Consider the following 27,816-nt stretch of genomic DNA (forward strand, 5'->3'; position numbering starts at 1 on the left):
TGTACAAAGGACAGCTGTATTATGTTAGGTGTAATTATAACCTATTATCTTTATTTGAAGATTATGTATTATCTCAGGAGATGTGTATACATGAGTTCAAGTTGACAAGGGATGGACTTGTGATGGTTAATACTGAGTGTCAACTTGATTGGATTGAAGGATGCAAAGTATTGATCCTGGGTGTGTCTGTGAGGGTGTGGCCAAAGGAGGTTAACATTTGAGTCAGTAGGCTGGGGAAGGCAGATCCAACCTTAATCTGGTGCACCATCTAATCAGCTGCCAATGAATATAAAGCAGGCAAAAACCATAAAAAGGTGAGACTGGCCTAGCCTCCCAGCCTATATCTTTCTCCCATGCTGAGTGCTTCCTGTCCTCGAACATCAGACTCCAAGTTCTTTAGTTTTGAGACTTGGGCTGGCTTCCTTGCTCCTCAAGCTTGCAGACAGCCTATTGTGGGACCTTGTAATCGTGTAAGTCAATACAATAAACTCCCCTTTATATTTATATATATATGTCCGATATATATCCTATATATTTTATATATCTCGTGTGTGTGTGTGTGTGTGTGTGTGTGTGTATATATATATCATATTAGTTCTGTACCTTTAGAGATCCTTGATTAATACAGATGGGGTCCTACTATGGTGCCCAGGCTGCTTTCAAGTAAGCCTCCCACCACAACCTTCCAAAATGCTGGGACTATAGGCATGAGCCACTGCACCCAGCCACAACTTTGTTATGAACAATTTGTACAGCTATAGAAATGAATGACTTTTTTACTTTTTTTTTTTTTTTTTGAGACAGGGTCTTACTCTGTCACCCAGGCTGGAGTGCAGTGGTGTGACCACAGCCACTGCAGGCTCAACCTCTGGGACTCAGGTGATCCTCCCATCTCAGCCTCCCAAGTAGCTGGGACTACAGGCGCGTGCCACCACGCTTGGCTAGTTTTTTGTATTTTTTGTAGAGATGGGGTTTCACCATGTTGTCCAGGATGGTCTCGAATTTCTGGGCTCAAACGATCCTCTTCACTCAGCCTCCCAAAGTGCTGGGATTACAGGGATGAGCCACCGTGTTTGGCCAAGTTTTTATATATTCTTATTTGGCCATAGCATGAACTTTTGTGGTATAATCCCAGTCACTTAAAAAAATATTAAAACATCAGTTTCAGAACTAAACTAAGGTAAGGAGAGCATGTTTGAATGTAATGATGTGTGAGATCTTGCAAGGAAATCGTCATTAGGCAACTGGTTGCTAATTAACCAGTGACAGAATTAACTTAGAGGCAAATTGCCTCAACACTCAAATTCACAGATTTTTCCAGTTTTCTGCTTACTCAGGTTGCTTCTTCCAGATCCCTTTTGATCTATTTTCAGTTATGGGTTTATGAGAATCAAGACTAAGCAGCTTGAATTGAAGGAGTAACAGTATCACCTAACAATGATTTTGCTGCCATAGTAGCTGTCTGTATACTGGCCATATGCTTAGGTAAAATGAGGCCAGATCACTCTGAGAGTTTTCTATCAGAGTTGGTGGTGAACTACTGCTCACTGATAATGGTACGTGCCCATCAATGGCAGTATAATTTTGACCCAAGATATAACTTTAATGCAGAAAATTTTATAATCAACTGACAATTATAACCAGAAATATAACTAGGAATATGACAGAACCTATCACTTTAATTTTGTGAGTGGAAAATAACTTAAATATAATAGTATTATATCCCTGGGAAATAAAAAAAAATTCAACTGTATACCAAAAAGCCTGAATTAATCCCACATTTCTACATAAAGACTAGACCAACAACAAGCTGACAGGATTGTAGCAGTTCTTATGTGCATACTGGAGGCAGGCAGAAGGGATGGCATTCCAAGCACGAATAGCCCTACAACAAAGTCAACTGTCCCAAAATGCAGCAACCAAAGCATGTAAAGCCCAAAAACTTAGACAAGTAGCAACTATTTAAACATGTTGAGCTTTTAAGTGATCAAATTCTGTCCTGTCTTCCTTCAGTACCCCCACCTACATATCGACTTTACCTAACTGTCAAAAAGGGGAAGTTACCTTTGAAATGATGTAATAGCAACTGCATCTTTTGTTCATGTTCCTTTTGCTGGAGGGTCAGTCTCCGGTCACACTGTAATTTTAAATGGTCCAGTGCAGATTCTAATTCACGAACCATATTATCCCGTTCCAGAACTTTCATTTTCATTTCTTCATTATATAACTGTTGTTTCCGTTCAGCTTCTCGCAAATTCACCACCTAGCAAATACATATTTTGACCTGTTAAGTGTGTCTTAGATAAGCTAATATAATAATCTACTTTTCTTAGGCTACTTAAAGATCAATTTCCTTAATCTCCATAGTGTAAATGATTCCTGCCAGGTATTGGGTCCTTAGGCAAATGCTTTGCAACATATTCACAAAACAACCTAACAGCCTTTTGAATTTGTTGGAATTCAGGCTAGGCACGGTGGCTCATGCCTGTAATCCCAGCACTTTGGGAGGCTGAGGTGGGAGTTTGAGACCAACCTGACCAACATGGTAAAACCCCATCTCTACTAAAAAAACAAAATACAAAATTAGCTGGGTGTGGTGGTGCATGCCTGTAATCCCAACTACTTGGGAGGCTGAAGCAGGAGAATGGCTTAAACCCGGGAGGTGGAGGTTGCAGTGGGGCCAAGATTGCCCCATTGCACTCCAGCCTGGGCGACAAGAGCAAAACTCCATCTCGGAAAAACAAAACAAAACAAAACAAAACAAAAAACAGAATTTGTTGGAATTCTGAATTGATGACACTTTCTATTACTTTTTTTTTTTTTTTTTTTTTGAGACGGAGTTCGCTCTATTGCCCAGGCTGGAGTGCAGTGGCGCGATCTCGGCTCACTGTAAGCTCCACCTCCCAGGTTCACGCTATTCTCCTGCCTCAGTCTCCCAAGTAGCTGGGACTATAGGCGCCCACCACCACGCCCAGCTAATTTTTTGTATTTTTAGTAGAGATGGGGTTTCACCGTGTTAGCCAGGATAGTCTCAATCTCCTGGCCTTGTAATCCACCCGCCTCAGCCTCCCAAAGTGTTGGGATTACAGGCGTGAGCCACCGCGCCCGGCCAACCCTTTCATTTTTAATGTACTGTTGCTCTAATAATCACCCTTCCATAATTTCTTAAATGTAATCTATGTGGTTTATATTTAATAATTCTGTAACTTTATTTCTCTAGTCTAAGTGGATAGTGAGAGGGTAAAGATTCTTGAAACATCTAGACAATTCCAAGTTTAAACTCCAGAATGGATGTTATAAATAAGTGACAGTTTGGGTGTTTTGTTGTTGTTGTTGTTAAGATGGAGTCTCACTCTGTCACCTCAGGTTGGAGTGCAGTGGTGTAATCATAGTTCACTGCAGCTTCCAACTCCTGAGATCAAGTGATCCTCCCACCTCAGCCTCCCACATAGCTGGGAGCACAGGTACATGCCATCATGCCTGGCTAATTTTTTTAAAAAATTTTTTCATAGAGACAGGGTCTCACTATGTTGCCCAAGCTAGTCTTGAATTCCTGGCCTCAAGTGATCCTCCTGCCTCGGTGTCCCAAAGCACTGGGATCCTCCTACCTCAGTGTCCCAAAGCCACCACACCCAGCCATGTTATGCATTTTGTCTATTGGATTCTTCCCTGCTGATGTAAAGTAAAAATACTTCAGATAATGTCTACATCACAGAACTTGTTAATAATCTAATGACCTCTCCAGAAAAATAATCATTAATACAAGGGTTCCCAGGATCAGAAAATCCACTGACCTTAATCAGGTTGCCTTGCTTTAAGAGTAGCACAAGGGCCAGGTGGGGTGGCTCACACCTGTAATCCCAGCACTTTGGGAGGCTGAGGCAGGAGGGTCACGAGGTCAGGAGTTTGAGACCAGCCTGGCCAACATGGTGAAACCCCATCTCTACTAAAAATACAAACATTAGCCGGGCATGGTAGCACATGCCTGTAATCCTAGCTACTCAGGAGGCTGAGGCAGGAGAATTGCTTGAACCTGGAGGGCGGAGGTTGCAGTGAGCCGAGATCACACCAGCCTGGACAACAGAGTGAGACTCCGTCTCGGGGAAAAAAAAAAAGAGCAGCATAAAGAGTTATCTACATCAAAGGACTCCACCATCTTTCTACTCTCCAAACATGCAACAATAGGATGCACTCTCATCAATAACAGTAACAGCAGCTTACTACTGATGACGATTATCCAAGAGGAGGCTGTGCATAACATTTTTCATTTTTTTTCCTTATTTTACAGAATTATAATTTTATTTAATTTTTTTGAGACAGGCTGTTGCTCTGTTGCCCCAGGCTGAAGTGCAGTAATGATCATAGCTCACTACAAACTCAAATTCCTGGGCTCATGTGATCCTCCTGCCTCAGCCTCCCAACTATCTAGGACTACAAGTGTATGCTACCATACCCGGCTAATTCTGGTATTTTTTGTAGAGACAGGATCTCAAATTCTGGGCTCAAATGATTCTCTTGACTCAGCCTCCCAAAGTGCTGGGATTACAAGCATGAGCCACTGCGCCTGGCCTTAGGACTTAATTTTAAAATATCAGTGTTTCATTTTTCATTAATTGTCAGATATTCCCATAAATTGAATGTACTTTTCAGAGAAAGGGTTATCTCATTGTTTAACACTTCATAATATGTATCTTAAGTGGAAAAGACATTAGAGAAAAGATGGATATAGTTCTCAATGCTATGAAACATCTCTGGATTAGAAAATGGTTTAATCTGTAAAAAATACAACATTTTAATTGATTTAGGCACATTCAGGTTAATAAAATCTATTATTATCTTTGCCACTGATACACCACTTCATCTTCATTTCAACTAATACATTACAAGAAAGTACAGATTCCTCTACCCTATAGCAATGAAGGAAAGGGAATCAAAACTTGGAGGGCCTTTGATTTTTCATGAGTGCCAGGTAGCAACATCCAAATCTAGAAATCATCCAAGAAATAATGAGCAAGGAATATAACTTAAATTCTTTGGTTTTAAAAACTTTCAAAAAGGACTTCTTTTGAAAGACCCTCTAACTTTAAGAACCTCACAAAGTTAGGCCTACATATTTGGATAATCACAAAGCTTTCAGATGACAACATTTAGTTCTATAAAGAGAAATCATGCTTAAATTTGTAGTTACACCATCAAATCTTTGAGTCTTTCAATTTCTTTAAGAATTCAAAATGTAGGATGTAAGCATCTTGACCCATCTGTATAAGAAAAATATTCTGACCCTCAAAAACAAACCTTATTGAAATATCTGAAAAGAATAGCTCTAATCTCAACAGGACTCAGGCAAGCTATTTGTTCCAAGACATTTGCTTCACTACGAGAGAGGTTATGGAATGATGCTCTAAGTGAGTTCCGGCGACGCTGGATACTTTCATTCTTATATTCAATTGCAGCTTCCAAAGCTTCAATCCCTTCTTCAAGTTGGAAAAGAACATGTTCTTCCTAGATATAACAGAAATCACTCATTTTAAATGAAATAGTATAACTTTGACTTTGTCATATACTCAGATCCTACTAAACTATTTGAGTCTAATGGACATTACCACTCTTTTACTAGATTTTAAGAAAATGTTTTTTGAGTGCTTGCTATACCACATAATGCAGAGGTTATGTGTATACACACATGTATACACACACATACACATACACACAACATATTAACATAATCATTAAGCCCTCACAATAAACCTGATGGAATGAAATGGAAAAGACAGAAGTTTAGGTGAGTTCTGAAATGTTCCAAGGTCATACTACAAATGCTGATCATCTAATCCAAGGAATATACTTGAACAAAGCCTAAGCCCACAGGATTAGCAGTATTGTCATGCATCTCCTCCATAGTCCCTAAAGTGCATATTATGTGTCAATATTTCCACTAGTGAGATCCAGAGATTTACTGTTGTCCCTTCAATGATCTATCAAAACAATATACTGCCTAGAGGGAATAACTTACTCTAAATATTTAGAATAAGTTATTAAGAACTAGTAATAAAAAAAAGCACAATATGGCATTAAAAAGTAGTGAGGATTTAAGTATCTGACATATTTCATAAGATTCCTATGAAATGTTATTAGAAGGAAAATGTAGGCGTTATAAAATAGGGCAGCGTAGTATTTTTTCACATACCAGAGAAGATCAATGAATCCCTGTCGGAAAACCTACAAGTTTTTTTCTTTTCTTTTTTTTTTTGGACACAGGGTCTCACTATGTTGCCCAGGCTGAACTCAAACTCTTGGCTCAAGCGAACCTCCTACCTTGCCCTCCTGAGTAGCTGGGACTACAGGCACACACTACCATGCCCAGCTCTTCCAGTTCATTGAACTATCCAAATACATGTTATGTTGGTGATACAAATCTCTGGCAAGGAATTACCTCAGATTGGTGAGACTTGGATATATGTTTCCATAGACCTATACCTATTGTGGAGGCCACCTCAATAAGTTCCTGTGGCAGACTGACTTGTCCATCTCCACACCCTTATTGCCCAGCACAGTACCTATCATATAGTTTGAACTCAGTATCTGTTAAGAAAGAGGAGAAAAAAATTTTTCATGTGTCCTTGGTTACAGGACCCATGTTATTTCTCTCCACTCCTCCCCCTAACACCCCAAAGGAAAATAATGTGAATATTTCTTTCTTTCTTTTTTTTTTTTTTTCTTTCTGAGACAGGGTCGTGGTGGGATCTCAGCTCACTGCAACCTCCACCTCTTGGGTTTAAGGATTTAAGCAATTCTCCTGCCTCAGCCTCCCAAGTAGCTGGGATTATAGGTGCATGCCATCACGCCTAGCTAATTTTTGTATTTTTAGTTGAGAAGGGGTTTCGCCACATTGGCCAGGCTGGTCTTGGAACTCCTGACTTCAGGTGATCTGCCTGCCTCAGCCTCCCAACGTGATGGGATTATAGGTGTGAGCCACCATGCCTGGCCAAGAGTGTGAATATTTCTGATCTACCTAAAGAAAAATGCTCATCAGCCATTCTTTTTCTCTGTGCAATCACTAACCATATGGAATTTGATAGTTTGATCACTGCTTCATAAGGAATAAAATAATATTCACCTTTTCAAGAAAAAAAATCCTTAAATACTAAAATGTACTTAGGTGAACAAGTAAGAGGAGCCACAAATAAAAGTGAATTATCCAAAATAGAGTAAGTCCTTATCATCAATAGGTTCTTGGAAACTGTGACTTTAAGAGAAACAATATATAATACAACAGTTTTTTTTTTCCTATTAACTTCATAACAAAAGCAACTATGTTGAAGGAAAACAATGTAATTTGAGGACCTGATGTACATGGTGTCTCTTAAAGTCACAATTTCCAAGAACCTATCCACAATGTTCAGTGAGGACTTTACTGTACTTGACTTTTGAATTCATACTGTGACTATATTTTATCAAAAACAAATGTGAAGAGTTTGCCTTTATACGTGGCTGAGGACAATTTCATATAAATTCAGTTTCTATGGTTTTGGATCTAAGTTAAGGAAGTACTGAGATAATATAAGGTAGTATGAATATAGAAACCCAAGGACAGCCCACTCCAGTGAGGATGCAGCATATCAATGTTTGTAGTTCCCTCTAACTCAGCAATAGGTATAGGTTGACAAGATATGTGGCAATGGGAAACTATCCTGGGATGAAAAATTTGTCACAATACATACCACAGGTTATCAAGAGTTGACTGTTTTATGATCGAGCACTGCTTTTCAACTTTAATGTGTACCGAGGAGCTCACTAGAATTCAGATTCTGATCCAGCAAGTCCAATTGGGGCCTGAGGATCTGCATTTCTAACAAGATCCCAAGTGATGCTGTTGCTGCTGGTCCAGAGACCAAGTAAAATGAAACAAAAAACTAATGATAACTTTTAAGCAAGCACTGCATAGATTTCTCTATAAATTATATGTTCTCAGCAGGGTGCGGTGGCTCATGCCTGTAAACCCAGCACTTTGGGAGGCTGAGGCGGGTGGATCACTTGAGGTCAGGAGTTCGAGACCAGCCTGACCAACATAGCGAAACCTCGTCTCTACTAAAAATGCAAAAATTAGGCTGGGCGCGGTGGCTCACGCCTGTAATCCCAGCACTTTGGGAGGCCAAGGTGGGCGGATCACGAGGTCAGGAGATCGAGACCATCTTGGTCAACATGATGAAACCCCATCTCTACTAAAATACAAAAAATTAGCCAGGCGTGATGGCACGTGCCTGTAATCCCAGCTACTTGGGAGATTGCAACAGGGGAATCGCTTGAACCGGGGAGGTGGAGGTTGCAATGAGCTGGGATCATGCCACTGCACTCTAGCCTGGTGACAGAGCAAGACTCTGTCTCGGGAAAAAAAAAAAAAATTAGCTGGGCATGGTGGCGCACGTCTGTAATCCCAGCTACTCGGGAGGCTGAGGCAGGAGAATTGCTTGAACCCAGGAGGCAGAGGCAGTGAGCCGAGATCGCACCACTACACTTCAGCCTGAGCGACAGAGACTCCATTTCCAAAAAAAAATTGTATGTTCTCATAAAATGCGAAATTGAAAGTTTAAAAGATTTTTTTTTTTTTTTTTTTTGAGACGGAGTCTCACGCTGTTACCCAGGCTGGAGTGCAGTGGCGCGATCTCGGCTCACTGCAAGCTCCGCCTCCCGGGTTCCCGCCATTCTCCTGCCTCAGCCTCCTGAGTAGCTGGGACTACAGGCGCCCGCCACCGCGCCCGGCTAATTTTTTGTATTTTTAGTAGAGACGGGGTTTCACTGTGGTCTCGATCTCCTGACCTTGTGATCCGCCCGCCTCGGCCTCCCAAAGTGCTGGGATTACAGGCTTGAGCCACCGCGCCCGGCCCGAAAGTTTAAAAGATTAAATAAAGATAATAGTTCTTATATTTTCCTCCCTACTAAGCAACTACTCTGTATTATTAGAAACCTAAGGTTCAAGTATTCTTTAATTTTAGTTTCTGAATTTTACCAAAAAAAAAAAAAAAAGAGCAGTGTGACTTGTCTGTAGTAAATTGTTGAGTAATCTTCTATTAGTGTAACGATCTAAAATCTATCAATTTCCATAAAGTAATAAAATTAGGAAAAATATTTTAATTTACTGTGGAAAGAGAAAATAATCCTAAACAAGTTTAAAGACATTAAGATAGCAAACCATTCCAACTAGATTTTATTGATACCTTGTGTCACATCAGAATCTCATGCTCTTGATCATCTGCTAGTGACAGATCTATTTGGGAATATTAACCTTGGCTTTAAAATTGTGGTAAGAGCAGAGCCTCACTAGAGAGCTACACTAAGAAGAACCAACCATGTGGAAGAAAGGGACATAGAAGCTCATGTGACTAATTAGAACTCTACCAGTTGTAGGAGGCTCATCCTTCCCTCAAACCCCAGTCCGGAATAGCTGCAAAATAGGTATCATGCATCATACTATATTTTCACCACAAATCTGTAAATGCTTTTTGTTACAGGATCCCACATGAAATAGAAACCTAAATGTTTCTTGATATTAATGGAACTCTACCCTACTGCAAACGTAGTTTGTTAATTCTCATCTCTGTGCCTTATTCAAAGATGTTCTATCTAAAACGGACTTCTCATATCTGCCACTGCATATCATGTTTTTCATAATCTAGCTCAAGATTCTGATCTATTGAGGCTGCCTTGATGAATCTTCCCCCAAATGATCACTTCATTGCTTTGAATAAATAATGTAAGAGGTATAGCTGTAAATACATTATCCACAACTTGATTTTCAATGTCCTTCAGAGTTTAGAGTTTTCTTATATTTTTACCTGTTTTCCCAAATAGAATATTAATTTCTCAAGGGAAACATAATACTTTGGTTTTTTTTGTTTTTTGTTTTTGCTTCTTCTATAGAGCTTAGTTATAGTCACAGGCAGAATTCCTTAAATATTTGAATTCTGCTGTATCTTAGGCTCTCATGTCTTCAAATCTATAAGCCTTGGACTCCAATTTAACACCTTGGGAGGACAACCTGGCTCTCTGTTCCTCTGCACATTTACCCAGCTTAAATTATAAAACAGGGCAATAGAGGTCTATAATGTTCCTTTCAACTGCCACTTAGCCCCCAGTCAAGGATTGATTTGTAAATCAATCCTTTCATCAATTCTCAATGAGCAACAATCTAACGTTATCCTTGCTCCTATTTCTTAACTAGCCCCCTTAACTTCCTGTCACTTGCTCCAAACTAAAACACTACAAGATTCACCAATGTGTGTGATTCTCAGCTATTCACCTTCTCTGAGCAACTTTCCCTTGCTTTGGTAATGATAAGACACCAACAATAAATACCTGGGGAGGCAGTTCCGATTCAAAAATTCATCTTTCTCTGATGAAGTAAGGTACAGGTACCACTGCCAACTGACTGAAAATTTTGAAAAAAGACAAAGTCTGGGGCAATTTGACAGCCTGTAAATGAATCATCTTCTACATAGTTTTTAAAAACTAGAACTAAAACTATAGTTTTAAAAAACTGTAACTGTAACTAAAAGGTCTTTTACTGGGATTGGAATTTTATGCATCTATTTGGCTGGACATAGTATGGACACTGGGCCTTCTCAACCAAGGTTTCATGGAAAGAATTAACCCCTAATTCCTTAGGCATCTGCTGTATGTAATAAATTACCTAGTATCATTCACGAAATATGTATAGAGAAAAGTCAGGTGCCCTCCAAAAGAGTCCCTCAAATCATTTTCTATGTTCTATGATTTCAGACGAGAAACCCCAGCTGAGGAGGCAAATATACTCAAGGAAAGTAATAGTTTCCAAATGCCTGGCAGTGCCAGGAAGGGGCCATGTCCATGGACCACTATGTAAGGATATCTCAGTCTCTAGTCAAGCATGGTTTATGGTGCCAAATAAGTGCCAGGTGAATTCACTACATCTGACAAAATCTCAAAACCAAGTTTAACGGATAATATTTATGATTATGTGAAAAAGACTGAGGAAATCACTCAAGTGATCCATCATACAGCACCTCCAGTTCCAAAGAATACTGACTTACTTCAGGTGATAACACTCTGCCATTTTTAAGTTTTTCATCCACACTGTTTCTTCGTTTCTGGAGCTGATCCTTTTCTTTCTGGAGGACTTCAACTTGTTCTGAAATCTTTATTTTCTCCTCAGCTGTGCTAGTCTGGAGCTGCACATTCTTTTCAGACAACTCTTGTTCCAGTAAGTTCAGGCGAGTTGATATTTTCAAATTATCTGTGTTTAAGGCCTAAAAGATACAACCCACCAGACACCAGAAACAGTTACTAGAAATCTAGACTGCATAAAAATTAGGAAAAACAGAGAGAAAATTGCTAAATGAATATATTTTTAGTTTTTACATTATTGAGGGAGGGGGTATTCATTTTCTTTTTTTTGTTTTTGAGATGGAGTTTTGCTCTTGTTCCCCAGGGTAGAGTGCAATGGTGCGACCTCAGCTGACTGCAATCTCCGCTTCCCAGGTTCAAGCGATTTTCCTGCTTCAGCCTCCCGAGTTGCTGGGATTACAGGCGCTTGCCACCTCGCACAGTTAATTTTTTGTATTTTCAGTAGAGACAGGGTTTTACCATGTTGGCCAGGCTGGTCTTGAACTCCTGACCTCAGGTAATCCACCCGCCTCAGCCCCCAAAGTTCTAAGATTACACACGTGAGACACCGCGCCCACCCGGGGTGTTCATTTTCTAAAATCTTAAGTTGAATGCCTTTTTAAAAAAAACGTTTATTTAAACTCTGAGTTTACTACCAAGAATTGCCTTGACTAGGTTTTCAGAGGCAGTATTTTTCTTTTTTCTTATTTTCTAAACTGAACTTTTCTTTCTTCGCTTACATTCTACATTGTAGAATTATGTTACAATTTACTAGGGGTTGAGCTTTGGTGTGTTTAAACATATGATTGGTTGGCTTAAACATATAATTTGTTTTTACTCTTAATTCATTCTGATCAGAAAATATGGCCAGATTTATGGAGATGTTCATTATGGTCAAATTTCAGGTAATTTGTAAAATATTTTTCACAGTAATTATCTGCATATACTACTATAAGGTTTATTATATAGACACATACTATCATAAGGTTTATAATTTTTTTTTTTTTTTTTTGAGATGGAGTCTCGCTCTGTCGCCCAGGCTGGAGTGCAGTGGTGCAATCTCGGCTCACTGCAAGCTCCGCCTCCCGGGTTCACGCCATTCTCCTGCCTCAGCCTCCCGAGTAGCTGGGACTACAGGCGCCCGCCCCTGCGCCCGGCTAATTTTTTCTATTTTTAGTAGAGACGGGGTTTCACCGTGGTCTCGATCTCCTGACCTTGTGATCCGCCCACCTCGGCCTCCCAAAGTGCTGGGATTACAGGCGTGAGCCACCACGCCCGGCCAAGGTTTATAATTTTAAAAAAGCATTCCCCTCCCCCAAGCTTTTAATTGAATCCTACTCCCAGACAGCCACCTTCAGCCTTTTCAGTTGGTTCTTCTGGTGTTTATGTCTATGTTTCTGAATGACATTATCAATTTTAGACATTGTCTATTGACTGTGTATTATGGGAGATAAGGATTTAGCACTCTTATAGCTACTCTACTTCCCAATCTCCTCCATTCTCCCAATATAAGTTACATTACAGTTTTTAGTTCAATCAATATTCATTTTCATTATTATAACTTTGTTATTCATAGGTGAACTATCTAGTGTGAAATGATCATGCTTCTGTTTTGATACAACTTTTTATTGCACCTTATAGCTAATTCTTCTCCAACAGAACTATAAAATTCCTCAACACTTTTTCATTTGATCAAACTTATCAGGAAATCTTTTCAATCTATTCTTTTCTGGAAACATTTTGCCTGGAGCGTCCATCCTGCTCCACCCTGGACCAGTTGTCCTGGGTCTTCCCTTTGGTATTTCCTGAGAATTTCCATGTTGCAGCACATTTTCAGAATCCCGAGTCCTCCTTTTTCATAGTTTGTGCCATTATTTTTGTGGAGCACATTCTCTAGTAGTTTCCTTGGACAGGCTTAATGGGAGATTTTTGGTTTTGTTTTTTATACCTGAAAATGCTTATTATAGCTTCACATTTGATTGACAGTTTGGCTAAGAAGAAAATTATTTATTAGACTTAATTTTCCTCATGAGTTTAAAGATTGCTTCAGATCTTAAACTTGTCATGAGGAAAGCTGAGAAGTCCAATGCCATTCTGATTCTTGCAATTTATAAGTAGTCTTTTTTGTCTAGATGCTTTCAGGACCTTCTTTTTTCCTCAGTGTATCCAAACCTTCACAATGCTATGTTTTGGGTACTCATTTTGCTGGGGCCTTGATGGGCTATTTCAGTCTAGAGTCTCATATTACTGGTGTTGAGAAAAAAAATTTTTTTTTTTTTGAGACGGAGTCTTGCTCTGTCACCCAGGTTAGAGTGCAGTGGCGTGATCTCAGCTCACTGCAAGCTCCGCCTCCCAGATTCACGCCATTCTCCTGCCTCAGCCTCCCGAGTAGCTGGGACTACAGGCACCTGCCACCACGCCTGGCTAATTTTTTTGTATTTTTAGTAGAGACAGGGTTTCACCGTGTTAGCCAGGATGGTCTCCATCTCCTGACCTCGTGATCTGCCCACCTCAGCCTCCCAAAGTGCTGGGATTACAGGCGTGAGCCACCGTGCCTGGCCAAGAAAATTTTTTATATGATGTCTTTGATAATCTCTTCTGTTTCCTCTGTTGTATCTTTCTGGAATTCCCATTACTTGGATCTTGGGCTTCCTGGATTTATCTGCCAATTAAATTTTTTTCTCTCCTACTTTCTATTGTATTTTTACTTAGTTTTGGGGATATTTCCTCAACTTTATCCTCTGACCCTATTTTTTGAGATGGAGTTTTGCTCTTGTTGCCCAGACTGGAGTGCAATGGCACGGTCTTGGCTCATTACAACCTCTGCCTCTCAGGTTCAAGCGATTCTTCTGCCTCACCTCCCAAGTACCTGGGATTACAGGTGCCCACAACCACGCCTGGCTAATTTTTGTATTTTTAGAAGAGACAGGGTTTCACCATGTTGGTCAGGCTGGTGTCGAACTCCTGACCTCCAGTGATCCACCTACCTTGGCCTCCCAAAGTGCTGGGATTACAGCCATGAGCCACCGCACCCTGCCTATCCTCCAACGCTTTTAATTTCCAAGAGTTCATGTTTTTAATAACTTGCAGTTCTTTATAGTCATCTTTTGCCACACTGAGGATATTAAGATTTCTGTGAAGTTTTTTCCGCTTCTTGCTCTATCTCTAATGTCTGTGAGTTTATTTTTTCCTTTTGTTTTGTTTTCTGTCTTTAATAGTGGCATTCCTAAAATGTCCATCATATTTCAGATTCAGGTATCAAAAAGCTGCTAAGATTTGTGGTGATAGCATACATGTGTAGCCACTTAGTTGGCAGCTTCCAAATTTAAGTGTTTTTATATCTTTTTAGATGTTTCAGAAAATATGCTAATCTCCTGCTAGGAAGTATAAATCTGGGCCAGCATTCTTGGATCCAAGTAGAGATTAGGAAATAGATGTTTCACAATTCATATGCAGACTTGCATTCATTCCCTATTTGGAGTTTTTTGACTTATCACAACCTTTGCAGTGCCTGGTTCAATCTTCGGAAAAGAAATCAGTCCCAGAGTGAGAAAAAATAGTTTCATGACTATGCCCTGTTTTCATCTTTATGCTACTCCTGCCTTCTGAAAATCTTGGTCCCTTCATTTCTGAATCTTTTTGATGTTCTATGTGAATTTTATCTCTCTAAAGCTGTTATTTTTTTTAAAAGGAAAACATCTAAAGCATTCCTAAAATGCCCATCACATTTCAGAGTCAGATATTAAAAAGCTGATAAGATGTATGGTGACAGCATATATGTAGGATCTTGGCCTGGTTCTCATTTGTGTCCCTCTAGGTACTTGGACTGCAGCATCTTCTGTTCTGCTAAGTTAATAAGCTCTCATCTATTTGCTTTCCATCTTTTCTTTTTTTGGTAATCTTTTGTCCTCTGTTATCTCCTCTACTGTCTTTTCCTTTTTATGGCTTTTCAAAAAACATAATAGCTTTAATGAGATATAATCTACATACCATACAATTCACCAATTTAAAGTATATAATTCAAATCTGGGCATGGTGGCTCACGCCTGTAATCCCAGCACTTTGGGAGGCCAAGACGGGCTGATCACAAGGTCAGGAGTTTGAGACCAACCTGACCAACATGGTGAAACCCCTCTCTACTAAAAATACAAAAATTAGCTGGGCGTGGTGGCACGCGTCTGCAATCCCAGCTACTTGGGAGGCTGAGGCAGAAGAATCTCTTGAACCGGGAGGCAGAGGTTGCGGTGAGCAGAGATCGTGCCACTGCACTCTAGCCTGGGCGACAGAGCGAGACTCCATCTCAAAAAACAAAAAATAACAATAAAGTATATAATTCAATGGTTTTTTGTATATTCACAGTTATATAACCATCACCACAATCAATTTTACATTTTCATCACCCCCCCAAAAAAAGAAACCCCACACCTATTAGTAGGCATTCTATTTCCTCCCCAGTCCCCCACCAACCCTAGGTAACCACTATTCTACTTTTTTGTCTCTGGACAGAAATGGAATTGCCTATTCTAGAGACTTCATATAAATGGTATTATACAAAGGTGGTCTTTTGTGACTAGTTTCTTTCACTTAACATAGGTTTTCAAGGCTCATCCATGTTGCAGCATATATCAGTACTTCATTCCCTTCTATTGTCAAATAATATGCTATTGTATAGATAATCAGTTTATCCATTCATCACTTGATGAACATTTGTGTTGTTTTCAGTTTTTAGCTATTATGAATAATGTTACTATAAATGTTCATGTTCAAGTTTTTGTGTGGAAACATGCTTTCATTTCTCATGGAGACATACATATAGAAATAGATCTATCTATCCATCCATCCCTAGGAGTGAGATTACTGGGTCACATAGTATCTCTAAGTTGAGCCTTCTGAGGAACTACAAGATGGTTATCCAAAGCAATTACACCATTTTCCAATTTCACAGCAGTGTATGAAGGTCCCAATTTCCCCACCTCCTTCCCCACATTTCTTATTATCTGTTTTTCTGATTATAGTCATCCCAGTGGGGAGTGTAGAGTGGTTTACAACCAGAATCAAATAGTGTATTAAACAGAATACCTGACTAGATCTCAATTTCTTATTTTCCAGGTGACTCTTCTCCTGTAATAGAGCCTCCTTCTTAGAAACTATGGCCTCCCGTTTCTTTAAGTCTTCTTCCAGCTCCTCTAATTCTTGGCGTTGGTTCAGAACTTTCTCTACTTCTTCATCTAACCATTTCTTTTGCTCATCCAATTTCTACATTAAAATTCAAAAAAAGTTACTTGTTTTTCCTTCTGCCATAAAAATTACATGGTAACAATATAATTTCAGATTGGCTGAAATCTCTTAAATGAACATTTAAAAACTATCACTCAGAGTAACTCAGGTTCCCATCTGAAATCCTAAAGACATCAGTGGTTCTAGTCAAGATGTAGCTATGTTGTTTTATAAAGAATTAAAATTTACTCCCCAGATACGTTAAACAGTCTAGGATTTTTTAGCCTGACAAATAAGGGACTGATAATTTTCTATGCCTATATTAAGAACATGCTGGAGTCTTTTACTCTGTTGTAGTGGTGCATATTTCCATCACAGCACTTACACTGGTGGTTGCTCTACTTATCTGTCTCCCCAACTTGAGCTCCTTGATTGACTGCAGGGGCTGTAGTTTTTAACTGTCTATCCACATGGCTGGCATATTGCCTGGGCCACAGTAGGCATTCAGTAAAATGTTAAATGAATGAGTGAATCAATGCCTGATTCAGTCAATCAATGAAGTGAATAAATGAATACACACAGTGGGAGATACAGATGATGGAGTTTGGAAGGAAACCCAATTTGCATTGTAGCTTGTCAACCTCAAATAATTCTTTTTAAAAAAAGAAAAAACAAAAATAAAAAATTGCTGAAAAGATCTCCAAAACAAACATCTGAGTACTCTCTTGAATTAAGGATACCCAGAAACAAATACAAACATAAATATAGATGGAATGTGACTGTTTAAAAGGAACTCTATCAAGTGGACACGGTAATGAAGCACTGCCACCAAAACAATAAATAAATAGGAAAAGAAATCAATATAGTATTATTTCCTAGTCCTTCATGAACCTTCTAGAAACGGTTCCTAGAAATCTATAATACAATGAGACAGTGAATATATATTTAAAAAAGAGCAAAATGGCCAAGGCAAAGAAGATGCATAGCTATTGAGTCTTCCAATAATACCAAGATATAAGCACTATCATGTCCAGATAACACTGGAGCCTAAAATGTCATAGTAGCTCTACAATTATTAGGAACAGAAAGAGCAACTATAAAAATGTTAGTTTTGTCATATCCTTAAATAATCCAGTAGGAGATCCTAGGAAGTCTAGCAAGTAACTTAAATATATTCTACAAACATTCTTAAACTGTGAGTGGGGTTTGAAAGATGAATAAGAGATTCTTTTTAAGCTCCACTTAAAAGTAAAAAACCTAAAAAATTACGACTGGTGATGACATTTCTGGGTGGAATGGGTACACACCCATGTCAGAATGCACTCATGTCACTATTAAATGTCACTAATAAAATGTAATATAAAATTTATGAAGAGAGAATAAATTTAAAGGTAGAGATAATTGCATTCTGGGTATTTTAAATACAGTATTTTTTTCTTACAGAAAATTTAAAATTTCAATTTCTTTGAACTTCAAAATGAGTTTGTGGATTATGACTTTCTTTTTAAAAGATGGCACTAAAATAATGGCTTTTTAATATATAGAGTACATATACAATTTGGCTTTCTTTGAATGTAGAGTTCTGATTTTTAGAAATATACTCGTCTTTGGCCGGGTGCAGTGGCTCACACCTGTAATCCCAGCACTTTGGGAGGCCAAGGCAGGTGGATCACAAGGTCAGGAGATGAAGACCATCCTGGCTAACACAGTGAAACCCCATCTCTACTAAAAATACAAAAAATTAGCCGGACATGGTGGTGGGCGCCTGTAGTCCCCAGACTCAGGAGGCTGAGGCAGGAGAATGGTGTGAACACAGGAGGTGGAGCTTGCAGTGAGCTGAGATCACGCCACTGCACTCTAGCCTGAGCGACAGAGAGAGACTCAGTCTCAAAAAAAAAAAAAAGAAAAAAAAAAAAAAGAAAAAAAAAAAAAAGAAATATACTCATCTTCATGAGATGGGAATAAATACAATCCAGTGAACACAGATTTCATGTTTATATTCTACAACATTCAAATAAACTCATTTCTACTGAAATAAGAATATATTGATTCTGCTGAGAGTAAGATAAAACAAAAATACAGTACATTTCTGGATGAGAAAATAATTTTGTAATAATAAAAGTTTCACTACTTGGGCAATAGGATTATTAGAAGCCCAAATCTTAGCATCACACAATATACCCATATAACAAACCTGAACATGTATCCCTGAATCTAAAATTTAAGAAAATAAAAATAATAAAGTTTCAAGACAAATACTAGAAATTTTGCATTCGGGTGGCATCTAGTGTTTGAAGGTTTTATTCAGAGTCCACCAGTTTTTACATCTATCTATCTATCTATTTGTTGAGAGGGAGTTTCGCTCTTGTTGCCCAGGCTGGAGTGCAGTGGCGTGGTCTCGGCTCACTGCAGCCTCCACCTCCAGGGTTCAAGCGATTCTCCTGCCTCAGCCTCCCAAGTAGCTGGGATTACAGGCACCCGCCACCAAGCCCGGCTAATTTTTGTATTTTTAGTAGAGACGGGGTTTTACCATGTTGAGCAGGCTGGTCTCGAACTCCTGACCTCAGGTGATCCACCCACCTTGGCGTCCCAAATTGCTAGGATTACAGGTGTGAGTTTACCTCTATTTAGACAACCATCAGATTGAAGAGAAACGAGGAAACACTAAATAGAATTGACAAACCTGGAGTTGGTCTATACTTCCAAACGAACCTTTTCTCCTTTTCAAGTTACATGCATCGAGATCCTCAGCTTTTGGTTTTAGACCTTCTTCCTGTCCTGTTTTTAATTGTAATTCCTGTAGAAAAAGAAATTGAAAACACCTTATTGCATTTACACCTGACCATTAAGTATGTTGATGATAATTATTTTCTTTTTTTGGAAACAAGGTCTCGCTCTGTCACCCAGGCTGAAGTGCAGTGGCACAATCACAGCCTCAAACTCCTGGGCTCAAGCCATCCAGTGACATTTTCTTAACATTTACTTCCTTAGTCACAGAAAGAGAAAATGAGTAGATGACAGCTGGGGCTCTATTTGAGAAGAAAATAATGTGGGGATTTTTTTGTTTAAAAAATTTTTTTAGAGATAGCGTCTCACTCTGTAACCTAGACTAGAGTGCAATGGCGTGATCATAGCTCACTGTAAGCTCAAGCTCCTGGGCTCAAGTAATCCTCTCACCTATCTCAGCCTCCCAAGTAGCTAGGACTATAGGTGTGCACCACCACATCCAGCTAATTTTTTTTTTTTTAGAGATGGGGTCTTGCTGTGTTGCCCAGGTTGGTCTCCAGTGATCTTCCTGGCCTCCAGTGATCCTCCAGCCCCAATTTCCTGAAGTTCTGGGATTAAAGGCATGAGTCACCATGCTCAGCCTTAATTTTTAATTGACAAATAATAATTGTACATATTCGTGAAGTACATAGTGATTATTTCAATACATATAATGTATAGTGATCAAACCAGGGTAATTAGCATATCTAAGAAGAAAGGAATGTTAGCTCTTACTGAGGCAATAAAATATAACTGCAAAAATTAAGATTTACTAACAAAACTGAGTGTTTTTTTCATTCTTCATGAGTGTTACACATTAGCATAACAAGGATAAGACTCTGAAATTTGTAAGTGGGTTTTTCTCTTCTGCCTTTCTGAGCTCATTACCTTCATAGTTACTCCACCCAAGACATCCATCTGCTGTGAGTATATTAAAATTTATTATAGTAAAAATGCAAAAAAAAAAGTAATGTTCAATTTCTGGTGTTCAAAAATGGGAGTTGCAATATAAGAATAGACTTGGAAGACAGATCATGGTCTTATGAAGCGTATTTTCTAAATTTCTTTAGTTTCCATCCACATCTTTTTTTTTTTAGACAAAGTCTCACTCTGTCACCCAGGCTGGATGCAATGGCACAATCTCGGCTCACTGCAGCCTCCGTCTCCCAGGTTTCAAGCAATTCTCAAGCCTCAGTCTCCTGAGTAGCTGGTATTATAGGCGTGTGCCCCCACACCTGGCTAATTTTTGTATTTTCTTTTTTTATTTTTGGAGAGATAGGGTTTTACCACGTTGGCCAAGCTGGTCTTGAACTCCTGACCTCAGGTGATCCGCCTGCCTCAACCTCTCAACGTGCTGGGATTACAGGCATGAGCCACCACGCCCAGCCTCCATCCACATCTTAAGGGTCAAGTCAAGAGGTGCGATGTTGGCCAGGCGTGGTGGCTCATGCCTGTAATCCAGCAGTTTGGGAGGCCGAGGCAGGCTGATCACCTGAGGTTAGAAGTTCAAGACAGCCTGGCCAACATGGTGAAACCCCGTCTCTACTAAAAATACAAAAATTAGCTGGGCATGTGCCTGTATTCCGAGCTACTCAGGAGGCTGAGCACAAGAATCGCTTCAACTTGAGAGGCGGAGATTACAGTGAGCTGAGATCGCATCACTGCACTCCAGCCTCGGTGACAGAGTGAGACTCCGTCTTAAAACAAAACAAAACAAAACAAAAGGCACAATGTTCACGGTGCCCTCCAGGGGTTTAGAAATGACGTTGTTCATCACTAAAGCTTCGCAGGACAGGAAGGAGGACATGAGTCAAAGTGGGCCAGTCCACATACTCTCTATTACTGGTCTATGATGGATAAGCATGCAATTGAAAGTGCTGAGATACTTTTATAGCAATTTGACAAAATAATTTTATGTTTGATGACTCTTAACAATTTTTAAAATGGACTTTTATTTGTGTATTTTAAATTTCACTTTGCTACTAATTCATGTTATAAAAGTGTTAGGCTGTGACAAATTTATAACAAAATAAAAACTATACCTTCTCCACAAGTAATTTCAGAAGCACTGATAGAAAGGAAGTAAAAGAAAAGCCTAGGCCGGGCGCAGTGGCTTAGGCCTGTAAGCCCAGCACTTTGGGAGGCCGAAGCGGGCAGATCACGAGGTCAGAAGATCGAGACCATTCTGGCTAACATGGTGATACCCTGTCTCTACTAAAAAATAAAAATAATTAGCTGGGTGTGGTGGCGGGCACCTGTAGTCCCAGCTACTCGGAGGGCTGAGGCAGAAGAATGGTGTGAACCCAGGAAACGGAGTTTGCAGTGAGCCAAGATCGTGCCACTGCACTCCAGCCTGGGCGAGAGAGCGAGACTCTGTCTCAAAAAAAAAAAAAGAAAAGCCTAGTGCTCTCCAGCCCTGGGAATGGCAGAAAGGAGAAAAGAGACAGTAAGAAAGACTTGTTTCCCAATTGTGCTCTGAGTTTTGGTCCAGAAAGGGGGATGATAAGTAAAGGTATCAGTGGGGACAGAGGGGCCCTTAACCTATTCAGGAGAGAAAATGCAGACTGCAGTGCAGAAGCCCCACACCCATATACAACTGCCCAGCCTTGCTGAAAGAGCAGAGAGGTACATTTAGGAAAGAGACCCTAATTGGACTCCTTGGTCTCATGTGGCATGGATCCTGAGTTGAGAGCTAATGTAGGTACTCATTATGGGGAACTGGCTCCCAAACTAGGTATAAGGACAGGCCACTGGGCTAGCAAGCTAGACAGAATGCCTAGTAGCCTCAGTAGGGGCTAATAATGCTAGTGGGAGATGAGATGAAGGGAAAGCACCCCCATGCTCTAAACCAGAAGCAAGACCAAACTGTGAGTTATACCAGCCAGGGGTTTCATCATCAGGGGCCAGCAGATTAGACAGGGTAAGGTGGACAAGGGAGAACAATTTCCAGCGGCTCACAATCCTCAACTCCAAGGCATAGGATAAAAGAAAGCTATACACCCAACCACAACATACACTGGATGCCATCTTAGGGAGAGAAGCCTAGGGAACAGGAGGCTAAGAGACTAAGCATTCTTATTCAAGAGACCTGAGAAGTATTTAAAGGAAGTGTTTACATTTTTAGAACAAGGTTTGAACAGAGAGAACATCTGATTAGTTTCCACCATATTTCCAGCAATAATCATGACATGGATAGAAGAAGAGAGGGGCACTCACAAAGAAGACAGGTGCTATAGACTAAATAAAGAAAAATGTTACACCCATCTGGGTTATGAGTGAATTTGGACCCTATTTTTTTTTTTACCACCCATAGTTCTTGATACTTCCCTAGCTCTAGTTCATAGCTATAATTTAGCCCTGTCATAGTCCTAGAAATTTCAGGATGATGAAATAAAGCTACCTTAAATAAAGAGACCTTATACTTGGAGTTGACTCTCTACTATTTGTTTGTCCACATACACTTTAAAAGTATACTGAACCTGTAATCCCAGCACTTTGGGAGGTTGAGGTGGGTGGATCACGAGGTCAGGAGATTGAGACCATCCTGGCTAACACAGTGAAACACCGTGTCTACTAAAAAGACAAAAAAAATTAGCCAGGCGTGGTGGCGGGTGCCTGTAGTCCCAGCTACTCAGGCGGCTGAGGCAGGAGAATGGTGTGAACCTGGGAGGTGGAGCTTGCAGTGAGACGAGACCTCACCACTGCACTCCAACCTGGGCGACAGAGAGAGCCTCCATCTCAAAAAAAAAATACTGCAGTAGTTCTAATTCCCTCTTCCACATGTTGCTCCAGACAATGCCTTTTTTCTTATATTGTAATCTTTGTTATACATATTAAAATAACTGTGTACCAGGCACTGTGCTAGGCTTTTTATATCTATTTAGTTATCCCATTTAGCCCTCACAACAATCTTATGATATAGGGGCTATTATAAAATCCATTTTATAGATGAGGAAATGGGTGGTTAAAAAGCTTAAAATCACACCACCACCCACAATTTCAGGAGTTCTCATATCTTTTCTTCAAAGCCTATCCATGGACCTCAGTTAAGAACTGCTGCTCTGAAGAGAACCTACGCAAAAGTTGTACTATTCTTTAGAAATGCTTTAGTCAAGTAGAAAGAGACAGACAGGAGTGTCAGAAAGTTAGCTCCAAGCAGACGACAAATATTCTTTAGGACTGTAAGCAGGTTTTCTGTTTTTGCATTAAGTAGAGGATACATCAACAACATATCTTTGGGAAAGTCTGTTCCTTTTTCTGGAATACCTGCTATCCCCCATAAATGGGTCATTTCACTAGAATTAGAGATCTGGCAAGATGGAATAAAAGTGCCCTAGGTGGCAAGGTGTGGTGGCTTGTGCCTGTAATCCCAGCATTTTGGGAGGCTGAGGCAGAAGGACCTCTTGAGCCTAGGAGTTCGAGATCAGCCTGGGCAACATAGTAAGACCTCATCTCTACAAAAAGTTAAAAAATTTGTGAGGTACGCTGGCATGTGCCTGCAGTCCTAGCTACTTGGGAGGCTGAGGGGAGAATTGCTTGAGCCCAGGAGGCCAAGGCTGCAGTGAGCTGTGATCACATCACTGCACTCAAGCCCGATGACAGAGCAAGACCTTGTCTCAAAAAAAAAAAAAAAAAGTGCCCTAGATAAGAAGGTAAACAGTTTGAGTTACAAGCAGAGTTGCACTTCAGCAGACTTCTACTCTTTGAAGAAGAGAGTGTCTTCTTTTCCCTAAGCATGGATTTACAGAGTGCTGTGTCTTGCTGGTTTAAGCCATGGCCTATGAGAGATGAGGAGTTAAAACTCAAAGACCACAACACCAAACAGGTGCGCCTGATCTTCACATTGGAAGAAGAGCTAAAACAAAACAGACTAAGTTGTTGGCAGCAGAAATGAAAATTGGACAGATTCATGGTGTTTTAAAGATATACTCTGAAGGGCTTTAGTGGTTCATTGGATATGCATAAGAAAGAGGCAAGAGCCAATGATGATGCCTCAATTTCTAGCTCACCCAACTGATGTATCATGTAAGGCACATTGGAGAACTACATTTTTTCACCCATGAAGGGAGCAGGGAGTGGGGAATCATGGAAAGGTAAGTAAGGAAGATCATGAATTCATCTATAAGACAACCTAGGGAAGAGGCTGGAGCTCAAATAACAGACTTGGGATTAAGCATTAAATTTGGAAACCTTCAGTTTAATTGCAGCTATGGAAAAGTATCCTATACTCACCTAGGATAGAGTATAGAAGAGGGCAGAGACCAGAACCATGAGGAACTCCCATATTTAAAAGGACTGGTAGAGTGGGATGAGCTAGCCAAGACGGAGAACAAACAATCAGAAAGAGAGGAAAAAACGAGGAAAGTATAATGTCACAAAGGCAAGGGGAAAATACTACAAGATGGAAGGAGTGCTGAACTGTGCTGGATGCACAGTATTAAGATAAGGACTTTAGTGACAGAGAGAGCACTAGTCAACTTCTCAAGAGCTGTGAAGTGGGTGATAGAGCCAGAAGCCATCTGGAGAGGATAAGAGAATGAATGAAAGCAGAAGTAACAGAAAGAAATGCAGTAAACTTTTCCAAGAAGTTTGCTTACAAAGGGGAGGTAAGAAAGGGAAGGGAAAAAGGTTGAAGGAGGATAATTTTAGGATGAAAAAAACTAAGATATTTAAAGACAAATCCAGAAGAAAAAAAAAGTTGAAAATAAGAAAAAAGGATAAAAGATGACACATACATGCTTAGCACAGTATTGCTTGAATATAAATCTCAATAAATGTTAACTACTGCTATAATTATTATTATTACCATTATTATGAACTTCATTATTACCAGTTCTTTTAAATATGGGAGTTCCTCATGGCTCTGATTTTTGCCCCCTTAACTTCTATACTCCATCCTAGGTGAGTATAGAATACTTTTCCATGGCTGTAATTAAACTCATACTGTTCACTGGGTTGTCTCACAGTGTCAAGGAAATTTAAAAAGCAATTCCATTTATAATAGCATCTAAAAGAGCATCTAGGAACAAGTTTAAGTAAAGAGGTAAAATACTACTAGTACACTAAAAATTAGAAGACATTGCTGAAAGAAATTAATGAAGACCTAAAAAATGGAAAGACTTCCCATGCTTGTGGATAAGAAAATTTAATATTGTCAAGATGTCAGTACTACTCAGTGCAATCTAGAGATTCAACAATCTCTATCAAAATTCCAATGGTCTTTTTTGCAGAAATGGAAAAGCCCATCCTCAAATTCACATGGAAAATTGTAGGGGCCCTAAATAGCCAAAATAATCTTGAAAAAGAAGAGCAAGGTGGAAGGACTTACTTCCCGATTTCAAGACTTAATACAAAGCTACAGTAATCAAAATAGTGTGATACTAGCATGAGGATAGACATATAGACCTATGGAATAGAACTGAGAGTCTAGTAACCATACATCTATGGCCAGTTGATTTTTTTTTTTTTTTTTAATAAAAATTGGGGCCAAGCATGGTGGCTCAGGCCTGTAATCCCAACACTTTGAGAGGCCAAGACCGGAGGATCACTTGAAGCCAGGAGTTCAAGACCAGCCTGGGAAATATAGCAAGACACTCTCTACAAAAAGTAGAAAAAAAAAAAATTAGCCAGGTGTGGTGGTGCACATCTGTAGTCCCAACTGCTTAGGAGGCTAAGGCAGGGGGATCACTTGAGCCCAGGAATTGGAGGCTGCAGTGGGCTATGATCATGCCACTGCACTTCAGCCTGGGTGACAGAGACCCTGTCTCAAAAAAACAACTGTACATATGTAAGGTATACAACATGATATTTTGATATACATAGTGAAATGATTAGTCAAGCTAACATATTTATCTGTTCATATAGTTAGCATTTGTGTGTGTGTGTGTGTGTGTGTGTGTGTGTGTGTGGTAAGAGTACCTGAAATCCACTGTCTTAGCAAATTTCCAGTATACAATAGTCATCATGCTGCACATTAACTCTCTAGATTTATTTATTCTACACAACTGCAACTTTGCACCACTTGACCAACATCTCCCCATTTCTCTATTTCCCCCTCCAAATGATTTTTGATAAGGGTGCCAAATCCATTCAGTGGAGGAAAGAACAGTCTCTTCAACAGATGGTACTGGTACAACTGGAGTTCCACATGCAAAAGAATAAATCTGGACCACTACTTCACACCATATACAAAAACTGACCCCAAATGGACCAATGACCTAAATATAAAAGCAAAAACCATAAAACTCTTAGCAGAAAACATAGGGGTAAATCTTCTTGACCTTGGATTTAGGCAATGGATTTTTAGACATGACACCAAAAAGCACAGGCAACGAAAGAAAAAAAATAGATAAATCGGACTTCAACGAAACTAAAAATTTTTGCATATCAAAGGATATTATCAAAGTATAAAGAAAACCTACAGAATAGGAAAAAATATTTGGAAATCATGTATCTGATAGGATTTAATGTCAAGAATATATAAAGAACTCATACAACTCAACAACAAAGACAAAGAACCAAATTAAAATGTGGACAAAGAACTTGAACAGACATTTCTCCAAAGAAGATATATGAACAGCCAATAAGCACACGAAAAGATGCTCAACATCATTAGTCATTAGGGAAATGCAAACCAAAACCACAATGAGATACAACTTCATACCTACTTGGATGACTATAATAAAAAGAAAGAAAACAGGTGCTGACAAAAGTGTAGAGAAATTAGAACATTCACACATTGCTGGTGGAAATGTAAAATGGTGCTGCTGCTTTGGAGAACAGTGGTTTCTCAAAAAGCTAAGCACAGATTTACCATATAACCCAGAAATTCTACTCCTAGGTACATACTCCTAGGTACATACCCAAAGGAATTGAAAACAGAGACTTACTTGTATGCCAGTGTTCGTTGCAACATTATTCACAATAACCAAATGGTAGAAACAACTCAAGTGTCCACTGATGGAAGAATTGATAAAGAAACTGTAGCATATCCATACAATGGAATATTATTTGGCAACAAAAGGGAATGAAGTTCTTGTACATGCTGCAATGTAGACAAACCTTGAAAATATTATCTAAGGGAAATGAGCCTGACACAGAAGGTAAAATATTATATAATTCTACTTATATGAAGTATCTAGAATAAGCAAATTCATAGAGAAAGTAGATTAGAGATTACCAGGGGCTGGGGGAAGGGGAAAATGAGGAGCTGCTATTCCATAATAGTTACAGAGTATCTGTCTAGGGTGAAGAAAATGTTTTGGAAATAAATAGTGGGGATGGTTGCACAAGATTGTGAATGTAATTAATGCCACTGAATTATACACTTAAAAATAGTTAAAATGGGCCTGGCATGGTGGCTCACGCCTGTAATCCCAGCACTTTGGGAGGCTGAGGCGGGCAAATCACCTGAGGTCGGGAGTTCAAGACCAGCCTGAACTGGTAGAGAAACCCCGTCTCTACTAAAAATACAAAATTAGCCGGGCATGGTGGCGCACGCCTGTAATCCCAACTACTCAGGAGACTGAGGCAGGAGAATCACTTGAACCTGGGAGGCAGAGGTTGCGTTGAGCCAAGATCACACAATTGCACTTCAGCCTGGGCAACAAGAGTGAAACTCCATCTCAAAAAAAAGAAAAAAAAAAAGTTAAAGCGGTAAAATTTATGTTATATATATTTTACCACAACTTAAAA

At 39.6% G+C, this 27,816-nt stretch overlaps 1 protein-coding gene across 7 annotated transcripts in view; it reads right to left on the reverse strand.

The window, feature by feature from the left end:
* Positions 1-27,816, reverse strand: part of KIF27 (kinesin family member 27) — an 87,174-nt gene that overhangs the window by 12,574 nt on the left and 46,784 nt on the right. For 6 of the 7 annotated variants that reach the window (XM_005582030.4, XM_065530747.2, XM_074017724.1 and 3 more), the window contains 5 exons: positions 19,040-19,153; positions 16,219-16,395; positions 11,067-11,282; positions 5,296-5,502; positions 2,065-2,263 (listed from right to left, as the gene is read on the reverse strand). In XM_005582030.4, coding sequence (XP_005582087.3) covers positions 2,065-2,263; positions 5,296-5,502; positions 11,067-11,282; positions 16,219-16,395; positions 19,040-19,153 — 913 coding nt within the window. The remainder of the gene's footprint in view (positions 1-2,064; positions 2,264-5,295; positions 5,503-11,066; positions 11,283-16,218; positions 16,396-19,039; positions 19,154-27,816) is intronic. The other variant, XM_065530744.2, reaches the window with a different exon arrangement.

Source organism: Macaca fascicularis, chromosome 15 (genome assembly GCF_037993035.2).
Source record: "Macaca fascicularis isolate 582-1 chromosome 15, T2T-MFA8v1.1".
In the NCBI taxonomy this organism is placed as follows: domain Eukaryota; kingdom Metazoa; phylum Chordata; class Mammalia; order Primates; family Cercopithecidae; genus Macaca; species Macaca fascicularis.